Genomic DNA, 23,847 nt, shown 5'->3' with positions numbered 1-23,847 from the left:
AGCCGCACCTGACTATAAGCCGCAGGGTTCAAAATTTTGGAAAAAAGTTGTGGCTTATACACCGGAAATTACGGTATAGTAACATTATATGTTTGACAGAAACCCCTCAGGCGAGGCATGCTGACGGTTGGACTTCGTGCGTGCCCACCTGTTGTTGGCGGCTGCCAAAATAAAAACCCATTAAGGTCACAGGTGCGACTGCTTGTTGTGGCCGAGTGACAAAAGCCAGCAAATCGCTTAACAAGCACAGCAGTGAGATCCCGTGAACCAACCTTTGGGTCTCGCTGCGAAATCATAATTTTGGCATTATTCAAGAAGCACTTTTACTCGGGTGGTCTATTGACCATCGACCAAAGTTTTTGGTGGAGATCATGAAGGCAGAATGAGTCTAAGACGGATGAAATTGGGGCCTTTTTTAACCGGGACCACGACTGAAGCACAATTCCAGATTGTGGCCATCACTCACGAGGCCGATCCCCTTGAGGTACACATAATAACACAAATAACAATCTTCCACTAGGGATGGCCACAATTATTTATTTTTTATGCACCGGACTCCAAGCCATTTGATTTTTGAGTAACCGTTTTTGATACCATTCTAGTACGAAAGTCTTGAGGACTCATCAACACCGATAGATACCAAGTAACCAATATCAATGGTCCTTTTGATTCACCAAATTTCTAATAAAACAATGACTGGTCATTTAAGAGGATGACTTTTCCTTCATTTCTGACAAAGGGAATAACATCTACTCAGCAATACTGAATTTGAAGTTCATAATGAAACAAAAAACTGGGAGTGCAGTCAATGACAATCTGTCAAACTCTTTGTACCTCAAGATTATTTTGCCGCTTTATGACAGGCGACCTCTCATTAATAGGCCGTGTGACATTTCCGTAATGACGCCCATTCTCTTCACGCGTGACCTTTTTGGTGTTAAATTATTGACGGCCTCGTCCACTGTAGGGAGACCCTTAAGGGGTCTGGATGGGTGGCCTCTACAAGAACCAAGCGGGTCTATATTAGCGCAGCTGAATCACAGCGAGCATGCCATAACCGGTGTCCCCTTTCATGCCATATAAGTCAGCCCCCCCTTATCCCCCCCCCCCCCCCCTCCCCCCATGCCGCACAATGCCTACCGACTATCTGTGTCTATTCTTAGCCTGTCACTTCTACCCGTCCGACCAGGCGAGTCCTCCTCGACTTCCTCACACTTTTTTGTTGTGTTCACATCTTCTTCTTGTGCTCTCAGAGGCCCCTGGCCCGCCCTCGCGTCCGCCCGCTCTGGCCATTTCAGACCACTGAGCCAAGACAACAACAAGAAAAAGCCGTTACCTTATTTTTAAGAAAAGGGAACTTTCCCCAGCTTGGAACATGAGCTCATACACGGTGTCGCTGCCCGGCCCAGGACCTTGGGGCTTCCGGCTGCAGGGAGGCAAGGACTTCAACATGCCGCTCACCATCTCCCGGGTAAGATGACGCTCACCTTCTTGTACATCTTCATGTGATTCACAATCAGAAAGAGCTTTAATGGCCCAGTCCAGCGCAGTGAGTGACCCTTCAGACGAGGTTTTAGAGATGCCAGCCATTGTTTGGCTGAATTCTCACCTTGAGATATGCGCGCTGTACGGTGCCGGTAACTCAGCTCACGTCACAACGAGGAGCAAGGATAAAACACAGAGAACTGGCGGGTATTCTTTATCCTCTGCGGAGAACAGGTAATATTTGGGTGTCTTGGAGGAATAAGAAGAAGCTTCTCTGTAGGGGTAACCCGGCAAGGAAAGATCAATATTTTTGCAGATTTTGCAGACCAAGCTAATAACTGAATCAGTTTAGGTTATTGCTTTGCCTGTACTGGCAATTTGAAATCATTTCTTGTTTTTAAAGAAGGAAACGGGGAAATTAAATTCATGATTTGATTGGGAATTAAGCTATGATTGAACTAATGAGTTGCAGTCCTAGTGCAAAGACTTCTTGGGAATCAACTCAGATTAGCTCTGTTCAGTGTTCAATAAACCGTGGTTGGTTCTTATTGGTTCTGTCCCACCCTTTGTGAGTGCTCACAACGTACACAGGATGAGATAAAAAAAAAAGCTTGCTCATTGCTTGCCACACGGGGTCCTGAGGACAGAAGTCTTTTGGGGACACAAGTGAGTTGTCTGGGTGGGGTACTGTGTGTGTGTGTGTGTGTGTGTGTGTGTGTGTGTGTGTCTCAGGGGGTGGGGGGGCGTGGCAGCTGCCAGCATTTATCCAGGGCAGCTGAAAGCGGATCTGCGCAGGCCTAAAAGTGGAAGCGGTTTTGGTTTTACGTGCGCTCGGAATAGACAAAGTCGAAAGCCCTGCTCTGCTCATCTGGCAAGTTTGACTTTTCAACATACGGAGATATGTTGCAACATACAACAAACTGCTCGAGTGTATGCAGGTGTGCAACATTACAAGCTGCTGCAGCGGGGGCTATGAGTGTGTGTTGCATCCGGTTGGGGTGAAGTGTGTAAAGCCACCCCAAATAGAACACACACACACGTGAGGTGTGCGATAAAAAGAGTGTGGTACTCCAAACTGTGGCGATGCCAACAGAGGTATAATGTACGTATGGTAACGTGGGTAGGTGTACGATTTCAAGTGTGTAAGGCACAGGTGTCAAACTCAAGGCCCGGGGGCCAGATACGGCCCGCCACATCATTTTAAGCGGTCCGCAAAGACTAATTGTGCATCAAATTTGTGTCTCATTACTAGAATTTCAAATTGTCTTCACTTTTAATATCTTTTTTTTTTTTTCATATTTGACCAGTTTTTACTCATCTTATTTGAAAACGAGTTATTTGTCAATTTGTTTTGTAGCTTTTACTGTATATAATATGAGGTGCTTATACATTTATTTGGGTTGACAGTCATAATGGCCCTCCGAAAGAAGCTATGACTACAATGCGGCCCGAGAAAGTTCTGGGGTCTCGCAACTCGGTGCTTTGATATAACCATCCGGATTCACTCTCAGCGCCAAGCGTCGGTTGGTCTCGATGGTGTAGACAAGAGAATCTCGACGTTGCTCCGGTGTCGTGGTCTGCAGTGGTCCACAAGTGCACTGCGTCATGTGCCCGTTTTGCAAAAAATGCTCAACTTTTTTTCTAATCAGGCTGCGTTGGATGCAGTGGACTACCTTCACCACATCCCATGATAGTGTAGGTCACAGGTGTTAAACTCAAGGCCCGGGTACCAGATGTGGAGATGCCACGCATTTTATGTGGCCCGCGAAGACAAATCATGCATCAAATTACTAAAATTGCAAATTGTCTTCACTTCTAAATATTTTTTGGGGACCAGTTTTTACTAGTCTGATTAGAAAATGAGTTGTCATTTTGTTTTGTAGCTTATACTGTATACAGGACTGTCTCAGAAAATTTGAATATTGTGATAAAGTTCTTTATTTTCAGTAATGCAATTAAAAAACCAAAAATGTCATACATTCTGGATTCATTACAAATCAACTGAAATATTGCAAGCCTTTTATTATTTGAATATTGTTGATCATGGCATACAGCTTAAGAAAACTCAAATATCCTATCTCAAAATAGTAGAACATCATGAATAAGTATACTAGTAGGGTATTCAACCAATCACTCTAATGGTCTAATTAACTTGAAACACCTGCAAGGGCTTCCTGAGCCTTGAAAAACACTCAGCTTGGTTCAGTAAACTAAATCACAAGTTTGGGGAGACTGCTGATCTGACTGCTGTCCAAAGGACCATCATTGACACCCTCCATTAGGAGGGTAAGACACAAAAAGAAATTTTTCAAAGAGCAAGCTGTTCACAGAGTGCAGTTTCAAAGTGCATCCACAAAAAGTTAAAAGTTGTTGGAAGGGAGAAATGTGGCAAGAAACGCTGCACAGCCAAGAGAGATGACCGCAGTCTTAACAGCATTGTGAAGAAGAGTCGCTTCCAGAATTTGGGGGAGCTTCAAAGACAGTTGACTGAAGGTATCAAAAGCCACTGTTCACAGACGTGTCCGGGAAATGGCCTACAATAGCCGTATTCCCATGGTCAAGCCACTTCTGAACTCAAGACAACGGAAGAAACGTCTGACTTGGGCTATGGAAAAGAAGCACTGGACAGTTCCAGAGTGGTCCAAAGTCCTCTTTTCAGACGAAAGCAAGTTTTGTATCTCATTTGGAAGTCAAGGCACCAGAGACTGGACAAAGGCTGGAAAGGAGCAAAATCCAAGTTGCTTGAAATCCAGTGTGAAGTTCCCACAGTCAGCGATGGTTTGTTCAAATGTTTGATTTTGTTTTGCTGTTATAAATCTTTTTTTTTCCCACTTGGTCTGAGCAAATGTTCTAATTTTTTTTAGATAGGATATTTGAGTTTTCTTAAGCTATAAGCCATAATCAGCAATATTAAAATAATAAAAGGCTTGCAATATTTCAGTTGATTAGTAATGAATCCAGAATGTATGATGTTTTAGTTTTTTTTAATTGCATTACAGAAAATAAAGAACTTATTCTACTAATATTCTAATTTTCTGAGATAGTCCTGTATATTATGAGGTGTTCATACATTTATTTGGGTTGACAGTCATATAGGTCCTCCGAAAGAAACTGACTACGATGTGGCCTGAGGAAAAAAATGAGTTTGACACCCCTGGTGTAGATGGTGTGCAGTGTTGGATCAGGGTCCATTTGATGAACTAACAGATGGAAATGCCAGTTAAGGACTCCAAAATTCAGACGTCAGAAGGTGAGGCTGGGCGAGTTTTAAGTTGAGATTTAAAGCCAAGACATCAATATTTTAAATATGACCATTACCGTCCCCGTTTTTATATTTGAAATGCGCATAGCTCCTGTTTACTTAAATCTACCAAGCTCAATTTTTGCTTAAAATTTTTTGGGTATTAGTTTGCCTTGCAACATTTCTACAGAATAGCAGCTTTAATTTTTGCCGGTACTGGACCCGAATCGAGAATTCTCAAGGGCTGAGCAGCTTCCTCTGCACAGCACCGCTGTTATAGTGCAACTGTTGACAGGCGCAATGCTGTTTTTAGCTACTGAAGGTCAGCCAACACACACGTCTCATAAGTTACCTCCTCTGTTAGCATCTACTCTTAGAAGTGCACAGGGTCGTTACTTTAAGATGGTCAAGCTAACCTCCACAGATATTAAAGATATTTTTAGTCTACTCAGAAACACTCATTCGGCTCCAAGCACCAGGAGCTGAACCTTTAAAGTTCCACACATATTTTGTGACATAATTTGGGTCATTTGCAGTATGCAATACAGTCTTTGGGATCATCCACCCATTCTCAAGCGCTTATCCAAATTGAGGGAATCCCAGAATTGCCTCTCCCCAGCCACTTTGTCTGCCTCATCTCGAGGGAAAACAATAAGATCACTGCTGTTGACCACAACTCACACCTGGACGCTCTCGTCTCTAGATCTTAAGCGATGCTTACAGATTCATGTTTGCCTGCTCCGATTTTGTCCAGATCACGCCGGGTAGCAAGGCGGCACACGCCAACCTGGTCCAGGGCGACGTCATCATGGCCATTGATGGTGTGAGCACTGAGGGTATGACCCACCTGGAGGCCCAGAACAAGATCAAGATGGCCAACTACAATCTGGCACTCACCATGACCAAGTAAGTGCGAACGGTCCTCCGGTCTACACGTCTTGTGTTTACCCGCCTGTGCCTTTGAAATAGAACCTGGCGAAGCGCCACATCGCCATCACACAGAGACGCAACGTACAGTCATAGGGCCCGAACCCAGCCGCAAATAGCCTCCCCCTCCAAAAAACAAAACCTCTGGGTGTGCCACCAATTACCAGAGAGAGGGACAGTTTTACCCGCAGAATCCAGCCGTTTATTTATTTTTCTGGCCCACCGATGACTGTACTCGTCCAATACAATATGTTTTTCAACGGATCTCGCCCAAATTCATATAAAACACAAAAAATGCTGTGCGTACACATTGTGGCAGTATTAAAAAAAAAAAAAATGCTTTTGAACTAAAGCTGTTTGACTCTTGAAATATTTCTCAAACAGCTCGCTTTTCATTTCCACCGAATATTATTTGAAGAAGAAAAGAAAAGTAATACAGTAGTAATATACAGCCCAAAGATGTGAGCAGATATGAAGATGTTGTCTCTGTGCATGCCTGGAAGTTGATCCTGGGGGGGAAAAGACGTCACATGACCCACCCACGAGAGTAAAGCGCTTCCAAAAGCAATTTGCTCGCTATATCGAGCCACTTTTGTGGCCTCCCTGGCAAACATTTTCAAAGAAAGCAACTTGTGACTAAGAAACATGAGTGGAATTATTTTCATATTTTCGTTTTGCTTATGATGAGAAAGGAGCCCGCGGTGGAAGGCGATCGATAACAAAGTCAGTTGCCAAAGGCATCGTGCCTGTTGTTCCACTATGTTGGGAACCTTCGACTCTCTGTACGTAACGTTTATTAAAAAAAAGAAAAAACAAGGTGTGGGTACCCAAAGGACGTATATGAGCCAAAATGTTGCATTGGATGTTGACGGAAGCTGTGTTAAGATTGATGTGTCTCTTGTGGAGACTCTCTTTTTTTTTTTTTTTTTTTTTTTTTTGTGCATAATTTATAACTGCTCCTTCAAGAGGGCAGGAGCGCGGATGTAGACGTGGGCCCCTGGTTGCCCCAAAGATTTTTTATTTTTTTCCCCCAACAGATAAGATCTGATAAGTTGACTGAGGAAATGAATGTCGGCCGGTGCACGCTGTCTCATAACTGAGCACCAGCGCTGCGGGTGATGCAGATAAGACGCAATGACGATGGATTTTGACCTCCCCCAGCAAGAGCGTTGCAAGCATGTGGAGATGAAGATGTTTGTTGCCCCCTCAAAAATCAAACAAGTGACTTGCGCCTGTGGAGAACATGCGTGGCCAGCAGTGACAAAATTGACTCAATCATTTTGAGCAACAACCTAGAGGGAGGGGTAGGAGGGAGCAAATGAAGTCATGAATTTATTTGTACTGTCACATGACGTTTAGCATTTGCAGCATGTCAAATGAACATTTGTCCCTCTCTGTAAAGGGCGAAGCGTCCTGTTGTTATGCCAACGCCAAGAATCGACGCCTGTGTTCCAATAATCCCTCACCAGCAGGTGAGCTTTCCCACAGCGCATCACAATTCTCTTGCCCTCAAATGGGACTTTTTGCCTCCCAAAGCAGACAACATTGTCAAAACGAGACTTACAACATCAAAATGAATTTGGCATTAATCCTCATACAGAGCTTCTCAAACTTTGGGGCTCCCAGAACACCTTCTGGGTCGCATGTTTCCTGTTCTTCATCCCAACGAGCTCATTCTAAATGTTTTCGGAATTGAAAGAGAAGAATTGGTCATTTTACGATTTAAATGAGGAGTCGTTATAATGAAGTAGTATTTTTCAAAGCTAACCGGTAATAATATTCAAGTGCAAATTTAAGAATTATGAATGAAAGACAGACTTACCAAGTGAATTTCCAATTTTTTTTAATCCTCGTATTGCGCCTTTTATTCTGGGGTGGTGGTGGGGGGGGGGGGGCTTATTTTCCAAAAATAATATTTTTCAAAAATAATATATTCCTGTCAAAGTTGATTCATAAAGTGACGTCGTATTGGTGCTTAATTGATACGCCTGTTCCAATAGGGCGATATGAACTTTTTCAAACCAGCAGACATCAGAATGAGATGAGTTGCAAAATATTTGTAGACGCCCGAGCGACGGCTCGCCGGGGGCCCCTTTTTGAGAACCACTGTGCTACATGTTAGGGTCACTTATATTTTCTGTCGTACAACCTGATGCTGCTCCCTAGTGGTAACTTCAAACATAGTTTAGAACAGAATTTAATTGATGGACCTCTTCTGCTCATCTCCTCCCTGGCCGTGGTCTCAGGTGAACGGTCGCCCGCCAGTCCGCGGCGGCTCACCGGGGCCCGCCCAATTGACTGGCAGCCCCACCCACAGGAAGCAGTATAATTCGCCCGTCAGCCTGTACTCAGAGGAAACTCTGAGGGAGATGGCGGCCATTCAGGCAGGCCTCCCCGCGGGGTACGTAGCCAGAATGGGGGGGGTACAGCAACAACAAAAACATCCAAACATGGCAGTGAAGGCAAAAAGCAAGAACTTCAGAACATTTGCTGTCAAAATGAAAGCAGGGTGGGCAAATCTTGGTGCTCAACTTCCACTTTTGATTTGACATATGGACCCAGGATTGGAAAAAAAGAAAATATTTTTGTAAAATGGTTTATTTCATCCACCTATCCATTTCCTGAAGCGCTTATGCTCACGAGGCTCGCCCATGCTCTGGAGCCCATCCCAGGACATTGAGTCTGAGTGTTCCTTGCCTCCATTGTTGAGGCGGCCGACCGGAGCTGCAGCTGTAAGCTGCTCGGTCGTGGCGGCAACCCCGAACCCGCCGGAGGACACAGGCAGTAAGGGAGGCTGTCCGTTATGGCTCGTGGGAGGAAAATTAGACCCCAGGGGCGAGCCAGGACATGACATTGTCTCCTAACCGGCCTGGGAATGCCCCTCCCCCGGATAAGCGGGATGATTGATGGGTGGATGGATGGTATGCTTGTTCAATTCATTATTTGCAAAGAATTCAATCAATACCAATTAATTTAAAAAACTTATTGGACCGGCATTTTCGTATTATATTAATACTATTAATTTATTTAATTAAAGAGTCTAAGAAAGAAATTAATATATTTAATCACTTTTAGGGAAAAAAGGCCACTAATATAACAAGACTGACTAATGACTGGACAAAAGAATTTAGATTCCAAGATGAGACAGAAAGAATTTGTGATTAGTTTGCTCAGCCCGCTTTCGGAGCGAGGGTGTCCCCTGTTGACTGTTTGGAGGCGAGCGCTAGTGAGGACGTTGTGCAACAGAGCTCCGACTCCATTGCCCAGCATGCCTTTGGCTGGGAGCAGCCGGTTGCCCACTCGCTCCCTTAGACACGCAAGACATTTGACCAAAGGCTTGATTGATGAGCCCTCCTTGTCGCTTGACTTCAGTCCAACCTTTTCAAGTCCCACCAGGGCCGAGTTTCAGGCTCATTCGTTGTGTTTGTCCACAAGCCGGATGCAGGGAATGAATAGCAACATTTTGAGCTGCTTCTGTCCGGCATTTGGAGTTTTGAATCAATGCCGCTAATTAAAAGTAGAACCTTCTCATATCTGTGTGGAGCCCTTTCAGTCATTCGGGTTTGTTGGGCACTCTTGCAGAGAAGCAGCAAATAATGTAATTTCTCATGAGGTCACTCACCTTTCTCCTCCGTAAGATCACCTACTGGAGCCCCCTCCCCCCTCCTCCTCGTCATACTCCTCTTCTTCCTCTTCCCACAAACTGAAAGTTATGTCATGTGACTAATGTTCTCTCTCTTCATCGTCCTCATATTGGCTGGCCGCTTTCCTTCTCTGCCCATGGCCAAAACCAGGTTTTCAGTCCCTCTGTTCCCAAGTTAGTATCGTCGTGCCGAGCGCATCAAGTATTAAGTGTGTGTGTGTGTGTGTGTGTGTTTATGTTGTCATGGCAGCGCCGACTTTAACGTTGCACGGCATGTGTCGCCAGGAAGGAGCTGCTGAACTGGGCTGGTTGAGTTTTGTTAATTTGCAGTGATATGGTGCTACTAACAGGTGGCCTCATTTTGTTATTTTTCTGAAATTATTTAACCTTTATTTACCCAGGCAAACAATTAAGAACAAGTTCTTATTTACAACTGCGGCCTGACCCAAAGAACAATGGCTCTTTGAGAGCGGTGGGGGATGGAGTGCTAACAAATAAATAAATACATAAAACAAGGTTATATACATACACAATCAAAAATAAAGAACAACCAAGAACAATAAAACTATACAACATAACAACATATTTAAACTATCAGCTGCAGGAGTCGGTTAAAACTTGTTGCAATTTTTGTTTGAAAACTGTAAATGATGTGATGACAGTGAATTTAAGGGTATTTTGCATAGTATTCCAATCATAAGCTGCAGAGAAATGGAAGGAGTTTCGACCAAAAACTGTAAGTACTTTGGGTATGGTGAATTTAATAAGATTACTGGACCTTAGATTGAGGGAACAATGATGACGGTGCAGGAGGGAGGAGAGATAGGGTGGTGACATCCCGAGTATGGATTTGTAAATGAGGTGAAACCAACGGTGAAGTCGTCGAGTGTGGAGTGATGTCCAATCAATTAATTTATACAAATCACAGTGGTGAGTGTAGAAGTGCGCACCTGTGGCGAAGTGGATAGCGGAGTGGTGAAGAGGGTCCAGCTTATTGAGAGTGGAGTGGGATGCCATCCTATAGATGGTGTCGCCATAATCAAAAATGGGCAGGATGGTCATTTTGACAAGAGAGTGTCTAGCTGCACGGGTGAAGGAGGCCTTATTGCGATAGAGGAAGCTAAGACGAGATTTGACTTTTGACTGTAGGCGTTTTATGTGGGTAGTGAAGGAGAGGGACGAGTCCTGTCAGGATCGGATGGAAATGGAGCAAGACGACCAAGGGCAGCTTGGACCAGGGTTTATTGAAGAACGCAAACTAACAGACTCGGCAACTGACATGACTTAACAAAACCTAACAACGTGACTGACCAAAAAGACGTGAAACAAAAAGACAGGGTGACATTACCAATGACAGGAACAGGAACCAAAAATACATCATGTCATGAACACACAACATAAATCCAACACCGAACGACCACAACCAATGATCCGACCGGGAGTGAGGGGCAGACAGGACTTATATACATGACAGGTAACGAGAGGCAGGTGGGAATAATCACACTGATCATGGGCACACAGGAGGGGAGGGGCGAGCACACAGACAGAAACCAAGACAACAGACACATAGTGGAGCAGTTGGGGACGAGACGTGACAAGTCCAACCATAAACCAAGATATTTGTGACAATTTACAAACTCGAGTTCAGTGCCATCTGCACAAAATATTTTAGGGGTATTGTTGGGAGCACGAGACCAGTTAAAAATTATGCATTTGGTTTTCTTAGTGTTAAGAAGGAGATGGAGATTATGGAAATATTGTGGTGGTGAAGCTAAGTTGTAATGAGGATGCTGCAGAATAGAGAGAAGGACCTTCAGAGTATAGGATAGTATCATCAGCATAAAGGTGGATCTTTGAACTGCCGACATACTTGACTACATCATTAATGTAAATGGAGAACAGCAATGTGTAAGGGAGCATACAGTACAGCCAAGTGCGTAGCGACAGAGACTTTATTGTGGGGAAAGATGGGAATAGCGGGCGCTGGAGCGGCGATCTGGCTGGGGCGGACAGGCAATTCTGCGGGAATACCAAAATAGTTAAGCGAGTCAGGCTTACAGGGACGGATGAGCGAAGCAGCATCATGGGACAGGCTGACACGCGGGTCTGCGCTGGCAGCGCTGATATAGAGCTGTCAATGAGCCCGCGGCAGGTGGCGGTAATTCCGCTGACAGGAGGGGCGTGGTCGTGTTGCAGGTGACGCCAGCAAGTGACAGAACCCCCACCACAAGGGTCCCGAGGTCCCCAGGAACCAAAAAAAAAAGAAAAAAAAAAAAAAAAAAAAAGAAGGCAACCCCCCGGACGACCAGGTGGGGGGTCAATACTCCGTCGAAGCGTCCGACTCCACGGCGGACGCAGGTTCAACGGACGCGGGAGCAGAAGACCCCGGTGCCGGCGGACAAGGCCACCTCGGATCCTCTCCCCTAGTCTCCTCGTCCCTCCTCGGACGTCCGCGCCGAGGACTCAGTTGGTTCGGATTACAGCGATGGAACTCCGCGATGAGCGAATGGTCAAATATCCAGCGGCTCGGCACCCAGGATCGGTGCGCGTCGTCATAACCCTCCCAGTCCACGAGGTACTGGAGACCACGACCGCGCCGCCGTGATCGGAGCAAGGAGCGGACGGCATAAGCCGGACCCCTTTTGACGAGCTGAGGCGGCGGGACGGGCGCCGGTGCCAATGTGCTCTCAAAGATGGGCCACACACGAGACACATGGAACGTGGGGTGAACCTTCATAGACTCTAGAAGGAGAAGACGGACGGCGGATGGGCCAATCACCTTCTGAATAGGGAACGGTCCAACAAAGCGGGGCGCCAGCTTGCGGGATCCCGCTCGCAGCGGCAAATCCCGCGTCGAGAGCCACACACGCTGCCCCACTCTGTACTCCGGAGCCGGCGTCCGTCGCTTGTTCGCCTGGCGGGCATAGCCTGAAACTGAGCGGAGAAGAGTGATCCGGGCCCTCACCCAGGCTCGATGACAACGGCGGACACAAGCCAGGGCCGACGGGCACACTGCACCATGCTCCTGGTGGGCGAACAAGGGTGGCTGGTACCCGAAAACACAGTGGAAAGGCGAAAGCCCCGTGGCCGAGCTGGGGAGGGAATTGTGAGCATACTCTACCCAGGGAAGCTGTTGGACCCACCCGCTTTGTTCCAAGGCGGCCATGCATCGGAGGGACCTGCCCAGTTCCTGGTTCAGGCGGTCCGCTTGCCCATTTGACTGAGGGTGAAACGCTGAGGAGAGGCTTGCCGTAGTGCCGAGGAGTCGACAGAACTCCGCCCAGAAGGTGGAAGCAAATTGTGGGCCGCGGTCTGACACGATGTCTTGTGGGAGACCGTGGTGACGAACAGAGCAGACAGGAGCTCAGGCAGAGGAATGAAATGTGTCATCTTGCTAAAACGGACCACCATCGTGAGGACCACCGTGTTCCCTTCCGAGGGGGGGAGGCCCATGACAAAGTCGATCGACAGGTGAGACCAGGGACGCCGGGGAACCGGCAAGGGCTGGAGCAGCCCGGCCGGAGGACGAGTAGACGTCTTACAGCGGTTACAAATTGAGCAGGCTCTGACGTAATCGCTGGTGTCCACTTGCCAGGTGGGCCACCAGAAATGCTGGGCCACCACGTACCTCGTGCGGGCAGCTCCGGGATGACAGGCAAGACGTGAGTCATGCGCCCACTGCAGGACGGACGACCGCAGGCCTTCAGGGACGAACAGGCAGTTGCTGGGGCCAGGTTGATCGCGCGAGGCAGCTTTCACTTGGCGCTCAATCTGCCATGAAAGAGCCGCCACCCGAACCGAGCTCGGGAGGATAGTGGGAGGCGGGCCCTGTCCGTCCTCCCCACCAGGAAACAAACGTGACAGGGCGTCCGCCTTCGCGTTACGGGAACCCGGTCTGTAGGAAAGAGAAAACTCAAACCAGTCAAAGAAAAGAGCCCACCGTGCTTGTCTCGCGTTCAGTCTCTTGGCCTATCTCAGGTACGGTCCAGACAATGAATGGAGTGGTGGCGCCCTCCAGCCAATGCCGCCACTCCTCCATGGCCAACTTGATGGCGAGGAGCTCCCGATTGCCGATGTTATAGTTCCGTTCTGTGGCTGACAAGCGGCGAGAAAAGAAGGCGCACCGGTGGAGACAATCGTCTTGGCTGCTACGCTGGGACAGCACCGCCCCGACATCCGACACCGTCCACCTCGACCACGAATTGTCTGTCGGGCTCGGGAACTCAGAGGACGGGAGCGGATGTAAATCTCCTCTTAAGCTCCCGAAATGCCTGTTTTTGTTCTGTCCATTTGTACGGGGAGGCGGGGCTGGTAAGGGCGGTGAGGGGCGTGGCCACCGTGCTGTATCCACAAATAAAGCGGCGATATAAGTTTGCGAATCCTAAGAACTGTTGCAGCCGCTTGCGTGTCTCGGGAACAGGCCATGACGTGACCGCTTGCACCTTCCCGGGGTCCATTTCGATGAATCCCTCACGCACCACGTAGCCGAGGAATTTGACAGAGGGGGCGTGGAACTCGCACTTCTCTGCCGTCACATAGAGCAAATTCTCCAGGAGGCGGCGGCGCAGCACCGCCCGGACATGTCTGATGTGTTCAGGGAGCGAGCGGGAGAAGATGAGGATGTCGTCCAAATAAACGAACACAAATTTGTCCAGAATGTCTCTTAGAACATCATTTATTAAGGACTGGAAAACTGCTGGGGCATTGGTGAGCCCAAATGGAACCACCAAGTACTCGTAGTGTCCGCTCGGGGTGTTGAAAGCCGTCTTCCACTTCCACCGGATGCGGATCAAAGTCAAAGTCAAAGTGGTAGGCGTTGCGAAGATCCAGCTTTGTGAAGATGGTGGCACCTTGAAGGCTCTCGAAGGCGGAAGAAAGAAGAGGCAGAGGGTAGCGGTTCATTATAGTGATCTCGTTTATTCCCCGGTAGTCGACACACGGGCGGAGTATTCCCTCCTTTTTCTCCACGAAGAAGAAACCCGCTCCAGCAGGCGAAGAGGATGGCCGTATGATGCCGGCCGCCAGGGACTCCCGGATGTACTCCTCCATGGTCCTGCGCTCAGGACCGGACAGGGAGTAGATGCGGCCCTTGGGAGGGGAGGTGCACAATCGTAGGACTGGTGTGGGGGAAGAGAAGTGGCCCTGGCTTTACAAAAACCTCCTTGAGTTTGTGATACAACGCTGGGACATTGAAGATGTCAGGACTGTACCTGGGCGGGGCTCTCCCGAGTGGGCTGGTGGCCGCCTTCAGGCACACACGATGGCAGCGTTCACTCCACTGCCGAACAACCCCCACTTCCCAGTCCAGCACCGGGTTGTGCTGCTGCAGCCAAGGGTGCCCCTGAATGAGCCGCTGTCCTGGGAGGGAAAGAAGAAAAAACTGGATGGTTTCATGGTGATTGCCAGAGAGCAGTAACTTAACTGGTTCCGTCACGAAAGCCACCTCGCCGATCAGACGGCCATCAATGGCACGTGCAGGAATGGAGGGGCTCAGAGGCAGGAAGTCGATTCCCCACTGACGAGCCAGGACAATGTCCATGATGTTCCCCTCCGCCCCGGAATCCACCAAGGCTGCCACGTTCTGGTCGCCCGCTGCAAGCTGGACATGAGCCTGCAGCATGAGTGTGCCGGGACTGGGAGAGCCGGTGCTGGTCGAGCTCACGCGGATCCCCCGACGCTGCGTGAGCTCTGGTCTTTTAACGGGCACCTCGCAACCCGATGACCCCCCTCCCCACAGTACAAACACAAGCCTAGTGAGAGGCGTCGACGGTGCTCCTCAGAGGGGACTCAAGCTCCTCCTAGGTCCATGGGCTCGGCTGGTGGTGTGGTTGGCGGGTCCCGAGCAGACGGAGGAGGGTGACCATGCGGGTTCCGCAGGGACCTCCGCTCCCGATCGCACCGCCGAGTCTGGATTTGTTGGTCTACTCGGGCCGCTAAGTCCATCATGCCTTCCAGGGTTCGAGGGCGATCATAGGACACTAATTCGTCCTTATATTCAGCGAGACCGTTGAGGAAGGTGCTAACGAGCGCCGGCGTGTTCCATCCGCTGCTGCCAGCCAACATCTGGAACTTGAGCGCGTACTCCGCGACCGATCGGCTACCTTGACGCAGCGTCGCCAGTTCCTCGGCGGCGTCTTCGGTGGCGGAGCCCAGGTCGAATAGGCGGAGCAATTCCTCCGCGAAGCCGTCGAACGAATCACAAGCCGGACCCATTCTTTCGTATTCAGCCAGTCCCCACAGCCACGCCTCGCCCGTGAGGTGGGTCAGGACGAACTCTACCCTGGCAGGTTCTATCGCAAACGTGACGGGCTGGAGGCCGAACATTATGCGGCAGTTAGTCACGAATGCCCTTACGTGCTTGGGATCTCCATTAAACGTCTCAATATTGCTGAGGCAGGGCTCCGGGATGCCCATGAGCCTCCTGGCCTCGGCAGACGGGTGGTGCGGGGGTGCCGTGACAGCCGGGGACGCATTTACCGACAGTCCCGGGAGGGCTTGGGCCATCTGCTGCTGCTGTAGCTGCAGCTATTGCTGTTGTTGACCCACCTCGATCAGCGTCCAGATGTCGGCGGACAGGCTGCTGATGGTGGTCTCGGCTCGCTCCAGTCGGCTCAATACCGTCTTGTCGTTTGCTGGCTGCATAGCAATGGTCAGCCTGTACTGTAAGGGAGCAGACGGTACAGCCAAGTGCGTAGCGACAGAGACTTTGTTGTGGGGAAAGATGGGAATAGCGGGTGCTGGAGTGGCGATCTGGCTGGGGCGGACAGGCAATTCTGCAGGAATGCCAAAATAGTTAAGCGAGTCAGGTTTACAGGGACGGATGAGCGAAGCAGCATCACGGGACAGGCTGACACGCGGGTCTTTGCTGGCAGCGCTGATATAGCGCTGTCAATGAGCCCGCGGCAGGTGGCGGCGATTCTGCTGACAGGAGGGGCGTGGTCGTGTCGCAGGTGACGCCAGCACGTGACACAATGGGCCTGGGATCGAGCCTTGAGGAACCCCTTTGGAGATGGTGAGAGGGTCAGAAAGAATATTATCCAATTTAATTTGCTGGAGTCGATTATTTAGGTAGCTGGCAAACCAATCATGTGTGTGATGACAGGCCAATAATAGAGAGTCTCTGCAGGAGGATGGAATGGATGACGGAGTCAAAGGCTTTAGTCAGGTCAATGAAAGCAGCAACACAAATCTGCTTGGAATCCAGGGAAGTAATGATATCGTCTAGGACCTTCAAAATAGCTGTCGTGCATTATCAAGTTAGTCGACAACTTTTGATGACACTGTCCCCCTCCAAATGTTGGCTTTTTTTTTTTTTTTTTTTCCTGAGGACCATAATATGTGAATGGTTCCTGGTTACTTTGGGCCAGCTGAGCCTGAAAGTGAGGTGATATCATTATTTTGGACCATTAACTGATTGACAGATTACAGATCAGACAATGTGCGCCGGAAAAAAAAGACAGAAGAAAAGGAAACGGCTTAGAGTCCAATGCAGATGAGGATGTTAAAATTAGCTTAGCGTCGCGCAAGGGGACACAATCGGTCACAATCTCTTCAGGCTGTTTTATTTTCCGCATTTGATCTTTAAAGGCCATATTGACATTTCAAATGATACAACTGGCTTGGTGTGTGTGTGTGTCTGTGTGCGTGTGTGTGTGTGTGTGTGTGTGTGTGTGTGTGTGTGTGTGTGTGCGTGCGTGCGTATGTGTGCGTGTGTGCGTGTGTGTGTGTGTGTCAAACTAATCAAGCGAAGCTGCCAAGTGAAGGTGCATTCGCGGCTAAAGGAGCAATGGTGTATGCGTTGCTTTGGTTTGCTGTGTTGCGTTGGATTGCTGTGTTGCGTTGGCGGTCGGCGCCGGCTTGTCTGACGCTCGCCGTGACGGCAAAGGTCACGCAGTGCTGGCGCTGATATTTGATTGGCGGAAGCATGTCGATCCCAGATGACAGGTTCTGTGCTTGTGAGGGGTTGTGAGGGCACAGAATTCAGAATTACCTCTCACACGCTGCGCAAACGCTCTCGCACTCACTGCTGACACACTTTCAAATTGTCCTCTGACACAGCCGATTTGCACCTGAAATTTACTCTGCCAAACGCTCTCTCACATAAAATGCTCTCATGGAAGTTGCATGAAAGCAGTTTTCACACACTACTGACAAACTCTGAACATTAAACTGCCATTTTTGTTGTGCAGTTGTGTGTGCGTGAGCGTGTGCGTGCTCGCGTGTGTGTGTCTGAGTAAGAGAGGGTTTCTGAAGTGCATGCGAGGGTATTTTATTCAGGCGTGAGCGGTCATCATGCCTGACTTTGCATTGCGTGAATGATGACATCATGCGGTCGAAAGGCCCGCACCTCTTTTTACCCGTACGCCGTCCTCACCTCTCAGCGCCGTCGGCGGCGTGGTGGTGAAGCAGGGCGGCACGGCTAGCCACAAGGCCATCGAGGTCACGGGCCCAGGAGGCAAGGCCACCATCGTCCACGCCCAGTACAACACGCCCATCAGCATGTACTCGCAGGACGCCATCATGGACGCCATCGCCGGGCAGACCATGACCAAGGGAGACCAGACCGGGTGAGACCCCCCTGCCCAGCTGCTTCTTCCCTTACCCATCTCCTCTCTCTAATCACTACAAATACATTTTTCATGGAATTTTCAAAGAATCTAAAATCCCAGATTAGAGAGGAGGAAATGAGTGAATGCATGGCAACGCATTCAAAGACTGCAGGAAGCATCATCTCACTCTGCGGGAATGTCGGAGTCAGTCATCGCCTTGGAAGTGGAGCAAATTGTTTGTAAATGATGACACGCCCGTCACACTAGACTTGGTCTCTACTGTTGGAAAGCGCAAGCATTTTTGGCTTTCCTTCTCCTCTCTCTTGTCTCTCCTGTGAGGGCGTTGTTGCGGTTGAGGGCAAATGAGAGAATGGTGTCAAGTGCTGCATTGTGCTTTTGTCTGCCATGAAAATATTGCTGTGTCCGAAATGACAAAAATTATCCAGTGAAAACTGCCCTCGTCCTCTGACAGTCATCAGCCTCCATCACTCAGATTGAAAGTGACAATCATAATACGCAAATGTTCTGAACTTCTTTATCTCCTGTGTTGAGCACAGGCATGGCTTTTTTTCTTCTTTGTGTACCATTGTTGCACATTCTTTTTTTCCCCCACTATGACTTAAATTCGTTCCGAAGCCACTTTTTTATTTGGTTTCGTCACCCAAAAAGTACCCCAAAAGAAAGCTCTGAGCTGACTTGTTGTCGGGGTCTTATGCGGGTGGGTGGATTGGTGGTGGTGGCGTCCCCCCTGTGTCCGGTCCCAGTCCATTTCCAGAACGTCTGGTGGACAGCGCCTCGCCCGTCTACCAGGCGGTCCAAAGCGCACAGGAAGATGAGGACGAGCGAGGACGCCGTCGCCAGGCCAGCACCCAGTCCAAAAGCTTCCAGACGCTCGCCCACATGATGGGAACGGGAACGCAGTGTGGTGAGAAAACGGCCACCACCGTGTTATTTAGATATTCCAGTAGACTCGATCATGTGAATCAGGGGTGTCAAACTCATTTTTGTCATGGGCCGCATCGTAGTCATAGTTTCCTTCGGAGGGCCATTATGTCAACCCGAATAAATGTATGAACGCCTCGTATTCTAAACAGTATAAGCTACAAAAGAAACTGACAACTGACTGAAGACTGTTCAACTATTTGAAAAAGATGATTTTTAAAAGTGAAGACAATTTTCAATTTTAGTAATGGCACATGCATTTGATGCCCAATTTGTCCACGGGCCACATAAAATGATGTGGCGGGCCGTATCTGGCCCCTGGGCCTTGAGTTTGACACCTGTGATGCAAATGCTCGGTGGACTACTTGCTCTGTGGCCCACGGGACATGCTTTGCATCGCTAACTCCACATCGTCCATTTTGTTTGTGTCTCACAGTAATGGAGGATGAGGAAGCGGGTGTTGAGGTGTTGACAAAGAGCAGGTAGGCTGCGTCACTCACACTTCAGAACCTGCACAGGACGTCCCACCCTGCCCTGCCCAACCCTGCCCACCTTACCTCAGCTCACCTCCACCCTCACCACCTGCCCACCAACCTGTCACAAACACCCAAAGTTATTTCATTGCCTTAGTCTTGGTTGTGCCTAATACAGTGTCCAGGTGTATTTGGCAAGGAAAGCGTCACTTGGAGGTCCAGCTTTCGAAAGCGGTCCAGGTTGTTCTGTCGTCATAGCAACAGCAGCATTTGAATAGTGACCCACGATACTAAGACTCACTCTTTTGTGTGTGTACGTGATTGTTCATTTTTACTGTACTCACATTCTTGCTGTCGGGTGTTCAAGTGTAGTTTTATTCTTCTTGTTCTTTCCCCACAAACTGTTGACATATGTGCATCTTGATGTGTATTCTTGACACCTTTGAGAGTGAAGCAGACTCAGGTTGAGCCTTTCTTGTGTGCTTTTGCAGAAATCACATTTCTTGCAGTCTTTACCAGGCGAACGTGTTCCCTTCTACTGCGGCATCAAATGCGGGTTCTTTTCTTCTCTCGCCAACTGCTCCAAAGCTTGCACGGCAATCTTTTTTGGGCCACACGTGTCGGATGGTGACATTTGCACTTTTTTGTGTCCTTCACTTGCAGCCTGAAGCATCAGTCACCTGCTGGCGTCCAACACAAAGCGGCCGTGTCCAGGTACCGCCGCCGGCTGATTGCGTCAATGCCCGCTGTGGCAACCGCTCCATCCTGGTCTTTCATTGAGCTTCCACTCCCATTTCACCGCTGCTGTCTGAATGGCCAACTGGGGCTGGGGGCTATTTCCGTGGATACTTGCTTGGTCTATTACTTTATTTTTGCTTTGGGTATCGAGCCAAAATTTGGGTTAACTCAACTGTGTGGAATTTGATTCGACTCCAATTAAGGGTGAAATAAAAGGAAAATGGAGCAAAAAAAAAAATAGTGACATGGCATGTAACTGAACGGGACAAACACAAATGCAAAGTGAAAGCACTCGCAAGAAGGCCACAACTCTAACCTTTCTCATCTTCATCATCAACTAATGCCTTCATTGTCATTGTCATTTGTCAACCTTTTTCGGGCCTTGATTTGCATCCTCTTTTGCTTCCTCCCCAGTCAATTTGGCCAGCCAGCCCCGGCCGCCGTGCCCCCTGCCCAGCAAGGCTCGCTCACTATGCATTACCAGCAGGCCCCGCCCATGCCGCAGGCGTCGCCCCCACAGCACTACCAGCAGGCCACGCCCACCCAGCAGAGTTCCATTCAGTTACCCGTCAGCTCCGCCCCTCCCAAGGTGGTCAGCACGGCCTGCATCTACCCGTCGCAGCCAGGTGAGCCGGCAAGTTCGTCATAAAAAGAAAGTTAACATCCCTGTTTGTCGATAAGGACGTTTCAGCGGTTTATTCTGTCGCAACTGGATGAGTTGAATAGGAAATATGTTGGGCGAGTGGTGTTTGTGTGCAGCTGGGAAACTCTTTCGTGACATCACAATTGATGCACGTCTTTTTTGATGTGGAAACTCGCGACAGTGCTTAACAGTTGATTTGGTGGTTGAATGATAGTCACAAGTTACTTGCCATCTTAGGTTGGTCACCTGACTAAGGCTTCCTGTCTCTTCCAGCTGCGCCACCTGCTCACCCGCCACCACACATCCCCCAAACTCACACCCACCCTACCGCCCCGGCTCCGCCCCAGGCAGCAGGTGACGCGGGTGGCAACCGCCCCCCCTGGGTAACCGACAGCTCCTTTGCCAATAAGTTTGACCCGAGCAAGACCACCACTACCGTCATCAAGGCGCCTCCGCTGCCTCAAGCCGCGCCCCCGCCGCCCCAGTTCATCCCAAAGGCCTCGGCGGCCGCCCCTGGCCCCGCCCCAGTCACTCCTAGCCCCGCCCCCTTCCCCCCTGTAGCCAGGGGGGTGGCGCAACGGGCTGAGAGGTTTGCCGCCAGCAGCCGTACGCCGTTGTGTGGAGCCTGTAACAGCATCATCAGGTAACCCATCCGCTGCCAAACACCATCTCGACCTTTCCCCACATCACCTCGAGAGGCATGGTTTTGCCGCCCTGTCCGAGTCGGTAACTGGTCTGTGTCGGTCGCAGGGGTCCGTTCCTGGTGGCGCTGGGCCGGTCGTGGCACCCGGAGGAGTTCAACTGCCACTACTGCAACATGTCGCTGGCAGACGTCAGCTTCGTGGAGGAGCAGAACAGCGTTTACTGCGAGAACTGCTACGAGGAGTTCTTTGCCCCCACCTGCGCCCGTTGCAGCATCAAGATTATGGGGGTAAGGTGTGAAACACACAAGCCGGTCGGTCACCATGGACATCTCTACTCTTTACCCGACTGTCCTACACTCTTTGAGACCACTTGACACAGTCAAGGAAAAAACTATTTCTGACCAAAAAGAATGTGGTGGTGGTGTTGTAGTTTGCTTGTTGTTGTCTGGCCTGGCAGGAAGTGATGCACGCTCTGAGGCAGACGTGGCACACCACCTGCTTTGTGTGCGCTGCCTGCGGCAAACCCTTTGGCAACAGCCTTTTCCATATGGAGGACGGAGAGCCATACTGCGAGAAAGGTAGGCCGCCGACACTCCTCGTGTACTTTAATGGCGTGAGCGAGTCACTAACAACGGCGCTCGTTGTGCTCCGCCGCCAGATTACGTGGCGCTGTTCAGCACCAAGTGTCACGGCTGCGACTTCCCGGTAGAAGCTGGAGATAAATTCATCGAGGCTCTCGGTCACACCTGGCACGACACCTGCTTCGTGTGTGCGGTGAGAAACGCTTTCAGGCAACACCACACCCTCTTTAACTCCACCAGGAGACCAAGCGGCTGAAGTCTGATTGGACAAAACAAAAAAAATTGTCGGCCACACACGCATGCACAGTCAAAATAATGCAGCCGAGATGTAGGCAATAGACTGTTGGAAATAATGACAATTTCATGGAAGAAATAATTTGTTTGTCAAGTCAGGTCCAATTTCAACAAAATGTTAGAAGGTCAAAAAAGCTCGTTTCAGCTTTGATGCGCATTGAACATTTGCCATCGTCAGTATCAATGTCGGGTGACTTTGTTGTTGTCGTTCCAGGTGTGTCACGTGAACCTGGAGGGTCAACCCTTCTACTCCAAGAAAGACAAACCTCTGTGCAAGAAGCACGCTCATGCCATCAATGTGTAACCTGGCAAACACACACACGCACGCACGCACACACACACACACACACACGCGCACACACACACACACACACACACGCACACACACACACACACACAACTACTGATCACTACTTTTAAATGCGTGTGCAAAAACAACACTTTTCAGGTGGTTTTGACAAGAACTTTGCTTTCGGGTAGTTTTGACTAGGTTTTGTGAGAGCTTCACTTTGGCATGAGTAATTTTCAAACTCTTGCGCACTCACAATATTAATTCAACAATAGATTTTTCATGAAGACATTGAAAATGAAACATTGAAACTATCAATGACATGCTTGAACACAGTTTGAAAAAAAAATTGGAAGTGCAGCTGGTTTTTTTGTTTGCTCAGCCTACCTAACATGGGCTCTCCTACACTATCTCAGACCCCTGAACTCAACATAGATTGTCCTTAGTTATGAATAACCCAGAATCAACCAACGACATCCTCTCCTACATTTGTACATCGTTGCTCTTCATGACACGTCCCTGAACTAAGCAATGTCCGTCCCACATTTTTTCAGAAACCTGAAGTGACAGTTCATGCAGCTTTTGCATGCATTGTGTCCTATTTATTTTTCAAGTGTCACTCCTTGATTTGGTGCTCATCAAAAGGGATTTACTTAATCTAATATGAGTTTGATTGTTTTATCTAAAGCATCCGGGAGTTTCTTTGCGTTTGTCTTTCTTTTTTTTAGGGATTATTTTTGAGTGGATACCACAAGCCTGCACAAGACGTTTTTGTGTTTTTCGCTTGTAGAGAAAATAAAAGGAGATCTGCAGTTGAATGAGTTAATAGATGTACTTTATCATATTTACCCGTTGCTTCAAAGCCCGAATGAAGTTCCCCATGAAAGGTGGAGAACAAGAACAAAAAATTTTTTTCACGCATCCAACTGTTCCAGAGCGGAATGGACGCTCAAACCCGTCCACTTTTTCGATCATTTTCATGAATGCGTACGCATAACCCTTGTTTGTCGTCTCACTTTTTTTGCATTTATGCCACCACATCGAGAAAGTGGATTAAAGTCAAACATTTGCTGCAAGCACCATGTCTCGAGTTTTTTTTGTTCTAACAAAAAATAAATGAAAACTGAATTTTATGTTTTACATTAAAAAAAGACGGTCACAACATCATACTGCATAACAGAATGTAGAATTAAACAATTTTTAACTTCAGTTGATAGTGTGGCTCCGACTGGTGGATGTGCCGTCGCCACTTGGTGGCAATATAATACAGTACATGGTGACAGAGGTCGCAACTTCTGAACACTACGTTGTTTTTTGTGGATGATAAAGAATGCATGTCGGTAATTAAAAAGCACGCGATACTCTGCTGCGCAGCCTCTTTTTTTTTTCTGTACCATA

At 48.8% G+C, this 23,847-nt stretch overlaps 1 protein-coding gene across 3 annotated transcripts; it reads left to right on the top strand.

Annotated features, from left to right (window-relative positions):
- The first annotated feature begins 1,154 nt into the window (after nucleotides 1–1,154).
- LOC125978102 (LIM domain-binding protein 3) lies at nucleotides 1,155–23,525 on the top strand. Of its 3 annotated transcripts, XM_049735147.2 has the most exons (14): nucleotides 1,155–1,471; nucleotides 5,481–5,632; nucleotides 7,056–7,125; nucleotides 9,448–9,470; nucleotides 17,678–17,863; nucleotides 18,610–18,770; nucleotides 19,224–19,269; nucleotides 19,924–19,974; nucleotides 20,413–20,624; nucleotides 20,915–21,284; nucleotides 21,392–21,572; nucleotides 21,743–21,863; nucleotides 21,944–22,059; nucleotides 22,375–23,525. In XM_049735147.2, the coding sequence occupies exons 1-14, from the start codon at nucleotides 1,376–1,378 to the stop codon at nucleotides 22,462–22,464; spliced, it is 1,875 nt and encodes a 624-aa protein (XP_049591104.1). In that variant the 5' UTR covers nucleotides 1,155–1,375; the 3' UTR covers nucleotides 22,465–23,525. The 3 variants fall into 3 exon arrangements, with proteins under 3 accessions (XP_049591104.1, XP_049591106.1, XP_049591107.1); XM_049735149.2 differs by lacking the exons at nucleotides 18,610–18,770; nucleotides 19,224–19,269 and having other exon boundaries at nucleotides 1,157–1,471; XM_049735150.2 differs by lacking the exons at nucleotides 1,155–1,471; nucleotides 5,481–5,632; nucleotides 7,056–7,125; nucleotides 9,448–9,470; nucleotides 17,678–17,863 and adding an exon at nucleotides 7,732–8,054.
- Nucleotides 23,526–23,847: the final 322 nt, after the last annotated feature.

The sequence above is a fragment of the Syngnathus scovelli genome, chromosome 12 (genome assembly GCF_024217435.2).
Source record: "Syngnathus scovelli strain Florida chromosome 12, RoL_Ssco_1.2, whole genome shotgun sequence".
Classification (NCBI taxonomy): domain Eukaryota; kingdom Metazoa; phylum Chordata; class Actinopteri; order Syngnathiformes; family Syngnathidae; genus Syngnathus; species Syngnathus scovelli.
This window is presented reverse-complemented; position numbering and strand designations above follow the sequence as displayed.

Excerpts from the sequence above, each read along its gene's own strand:
- LOC125978102 (XM_049735147.2), top strand. The coding sequence starts at position 1,376 with ATGAGCTCATACACGGTGTCGCTGCCCGGCCCAGGACCTTGGGGCTTC. Across the intron at positions 5,633-7,055 it reads CTGGCACTCACCATGACCAA|GGCGAAGCGTCCTGTTGTTA; the intron begins GTAAGTGCGAAC and ends CTCTCTGTAAAG. Across the intron at positions 19,975-20,412 it reads CACAAAGCGGCCGTGTCCAG|TCAATTTGGCCAGCCAGCCC; the intron begins GTACCGCCGCCG and ends CTTCCTCCCCAG.